This window comes from Cryptotermes secundus, unplaced genomic scaffold (genome assembly GCF_002891405.2).
Source record: "Cryptotermes secundus unplaced genomic scaffold, Csec_1.0 scaffold79, whole genome shotgun sequence".
Taxonomy (NCBI): domain Eukaryota; kingdom Metazoa; phylum Arthropoda; class Insecta; order Blattodea; family Kalotermitidae; genus Cryptotermes; species Cryptotermes secundus.
In genome coordinates this window covers 3886370-3890405 of record NW_019741974.1, presented here as the reverse complement: position 1 = coordinate 3890405, position 4036 = coordinate 3886370, and the positions used below count along the sequence as shown (strand labels likewise).

The 4036-nt window shown below is 37.4% G+C and overlaps 1 protein-coding gene across 1 annotated transcript in view; it reads left to right on the top strand.

Moving 5' to 3' along the window:
• The first annotated feature begins 386 nt into the window (after positions 1-386).
• LOC111872817 (general odorant-binding protein 72) overlaps positions 387-4036 on the top strand; it is a 16839-nt gene continuing 13189 nt past the window's right edge. Inside the window, exon 1 of the mRNA XM_023867006.1 lies at positions 387-490. Within this exon, the coding sequence (XP_023722774.1) occupies positions 422-490 (69 nt within the window). The 5' untranslated portion in view covers positions 387-421. The remainder of the gene's footprint in view (positions 491-4036) is intronic.

The window sequence follows — 4036 nt, the reverse complement described above, 5'->3', positions numbered from 1 at the left end:
TTTCTATAAGGATATAACCTTGAAAACTGAAATTACAGGGCAAAGTTTAGAAGAATCGTAGGGGAATTACAGGGTTGTAGAATCAGATAAGTGTATATCTATCAGTGCTTGATTATAAACCTAATTCAATTCTCGTTACCATTGGTTCAGCTTCTGCGTCTTAAAAAGTAAATGAATGTCTATATATTTTTCAAACATAGAAAATTAACAACCGGAAATGTGTTTGTTCTGCCTGGAGGAAGACATAATGATTGTTCATACGAAATGGTAACATCTATGTTTTGACATAACATGGTAACAATTTCGTGACCTTGCTAATGCAGTGAAGGCTGATCCATGACTGTTCGAATAAGCTGTATAAAAGTCAAGACAGACTTATAAATTATTATCCTTTTGTTAGTGTGTTATAAATAGAAGCATCATGAATCAAACGGTGATTAATGCCATATTAATGGTTATTATCGCAACAGCATTGAAGAATGCATATGCAGTAAGTAATTAAATCATAGATGTATTTAACTGATTGTTTAAAACGGTTTGGTATTATATCATGTTACGTGAAGTTATACATTGGTGTGTAACAATATAAGAAATAGGTGGAGATATGTGAGTCCAACACTAGCCTGTGAAACATTAGAATTATCCATAGTTATTTTGAAAACAAAATATGTTGGTTAATTACCTGAATCTATGCAACAAACTAGAGGGAACCAGAGATTAATATTTCAGAATGTGCAATTCAGTGATTCGTTAATGCACGTAATTTGACTGACGCAACTTGCGATTATTTCCAACTGATCAAATCTAACTTCAAAAATTAGCATTGCTCGGAAGCATTTATTAATGCGTCCGAACAATAAGGCGAAGTGAAAGCATAGGAGAAATTATCCGAAAATGCAGTGAAATGAAGTGAAGCGAAGTGAAGTAAAGTGGAAGTGAAGTGAAGTGGAAGTGAAGTGAGATAAAGGGAAAGTCATGGTGAAATGTGGGCTCATCACAATATGACATTACACATTCCAGTACAATTACTGTTTAATGTATAGTATATTTATTTTTTATTAATATTAATTTATATAATTCTAGTTGTAAGTGTATTTTCATTGTATATACTGTGTGCTAGTGTGTCCTTTGTTGTTTGTGCAGTTTTGTGTGCTGTGTTTTGTTTGAGTGTGGTTTGTTATTTTGTGTGATGTGTTTGTGTCTTGTGTCTTATTGTAGTACCACTGCCACTGGACAAAAACCCAACTTGCAGTTTAAATAATTAATTCAATTCAATTCTTTATTATTTATATTCCGAGTAAACAGCTGCAAGGCCAATTACAGACAGAGCACAGGGTACATACAAGTAATTACATTATAGACAAACTTTACATAAAGTCAAAGACAAATTACAGGCAAGCACTGGAGGAAAACACGATAATGCAGACAAGTAAACAAACAAATAATAATAATAGTAATAATAATAATAATCACAATAATTTATTTAACATGAATAATGCAGACAAGTAAACAGACAATTGATAAACATAGCAATAATAATAATTTCATTAACATAAATCTAAGCGGTATTGAGTATTGAGAAATGAAATGTATAGATTTTCAGAGAGGATAATAATAATTATTCACTTTAATTGTTGTTTATTTTACATGTAAATAATAATACTAACATTTATACTATATTTAAAAATCGTTTGGGGAGAACGTTCCTGGCTCCGAATACGTCATCCTCCCTGCAGACAACATTAGCGGCTGCTGCGCATCTAGCAGAGGGTCAATGTTTACATGAGGAGCATACATTGAACAGTGCAAAATCTCTGATATACCGAGCAGGAACTCGGAGACCAACAATTTCCAGAACAGAAGGGCAGAATTTCGACCCAAAATAAATTTGAGTAAGAAAGAGAGCATCAAGGCCATGTCTCCCAGTACGTAAAGTATGCAATTGTAACTCCTCCAGAGCAACAGAATAACTGTAATGGACCTGAGGAAAGAAACGATTAAAACAAGGGGCCGCAAACCTCTGCTGGATACGTTCCAGCTGTTGGCACCAGTTAACGTAATCGAATTCCAGACTACGGACGCATATTCAAGCTTAGATCTAACTAATGCAGTGTACAATCTGAGCATACAGTCTAGAGATGAGGAATTGAAAGTTATATTACGAACTAGACCCAACAGTTTAACACAGTGAGAGAAGATGTAATTGACCTGGTCATGGAAATATAGCTTAGCATCAATAAACACTCCCAGGTCTTTTATAGAATCGGTCCGGGCTATTGCCGATTGACAAAGTTTATAACCATAGATCAGTGCGTTGGATTTCCTGGAGAAGGATATAACTTTAGTTTTACTGATGTTGAGTTTCATACAGTTAGCAATGCACGAACCTTGTATAGAGTTAACGTCAGACTGAATAACAATAATAATAATATTCTATAAATAGCAACAAGCTAAAAGTGCATTCTTTTCTAAGATCTTGTTAGTGACATGTAACCGGTCTAGAAAACCGTTGCGCTGACCACGAGACACCCTCTATCCGCTAAAGTTGGTATTAACTTCGCCGACAAGCGGCGGTCTCTCGGTCGGTATAGTTCGCTTGTGGACTACAGGCCACGGAGATTTCGTGACATGTAAACAACAGTTTTAGGTTTGACGGATGAAATAGAAATGAAGCTTACACTTCAATTTTCCACGCAGACCCCGAATATGAAATGCCCACAATGCCGCTGAGTGCCGATCATTATGAAGGGTGTTGATGGGTGTGGACAGATGTTGGGCTCATAACCACTTAACTTCAAAAGAATTCAGTTACGGTAAATATATTTTGCTATGAAAGAATAACCTTTTCCTTTAATAGCATAATTGATTTCAAACAACCTTTTTTTAAGTAGGAGTTTTATTCTGTGGTTCTGTATGGGTGTGAAACTTGGTCTCTGACATTAAGGGAGGAACATAAACTGAAGGTGTTGGAGAACAGGGTGTTGAGGAGAATATTTGAACCGAAGAGAGATGGAAGTTACAGGAATTTGGAGAAAACTGCATAATGAGGAGCTTCATAACTTGTACTCTTCTCCAAGTATTATTAGAATGTTCGAGTCAAGGAGGATGAGGTGGGCAGGGCATGTAGCACGAATGGGGGAGAATAGAAATGCATATAGTATATTGGTGGGGAAGCCAGAAGGAAAGAGACCACTGGGAAGACCAATGCGTAGGTGGGTGGACAATATTAAAATGGATCTTAGAGAGATAGGATGAAATGGTATGGATTGGATTTATCTGGCTCAGGGTTGGGACCAGTGGAGGGCTCTTGTGAATACGGTAATGAACCTCTGGGTTCCATTAAATGCTGGGAAATTCTTGAGTAGCTGCAGATTTCGCTCCTCAAGAAGGGCTCAGCTCCATAAATAAGTAAGTAAGGAGTTTTATGGACTGATTTTTTTTTTCAAAATATTCACCAATTATTTTTTAAAAAATCTAACATTTCGCAGCACAGTTTCAGTGGTTGTTTTATACAGAGTGCACCACCGACGTACTCACACGTGTTTACTTGTAGAGCAGACACTAAGCAGGGGCTTCAGTGTGAAGGGATACACAGCGAATCCGCTTATCGGCCTCTTCCTGTCAGATGTAAGGACTGGGAGTGATATGCACAAATTAGATAAGAGAATACAGTGAATTTGACTGTAAGCAGCCTGCAGTTGTACCAAGCCATCTTGACAACTTTGATTCCCTGGCGTTCATATTACTATAAATAGTGACTGTATGAATTTGAGGTCTTCTTGTAGCAATAAAGAAGTTCAGTGAACAAAGAGACTCGAAGTCTTGTACGGTCATACAAAGAAACCCCGTTGCCTGTAGTCCGCAAGCCAAATATACCGACCGAGCGACCGCCTCTTGTTGGCGAAGTTAGTGCCAACGTTTGAGGATATAAGGTGTCGCATGATCAGTGCAACCGATCTCCATGGCCATTAATCTCGGTTGTCTAGACCGGAGCCGCTATTTCCTTGAAATATCTCCTGAGTTATCTTCGCGAGGC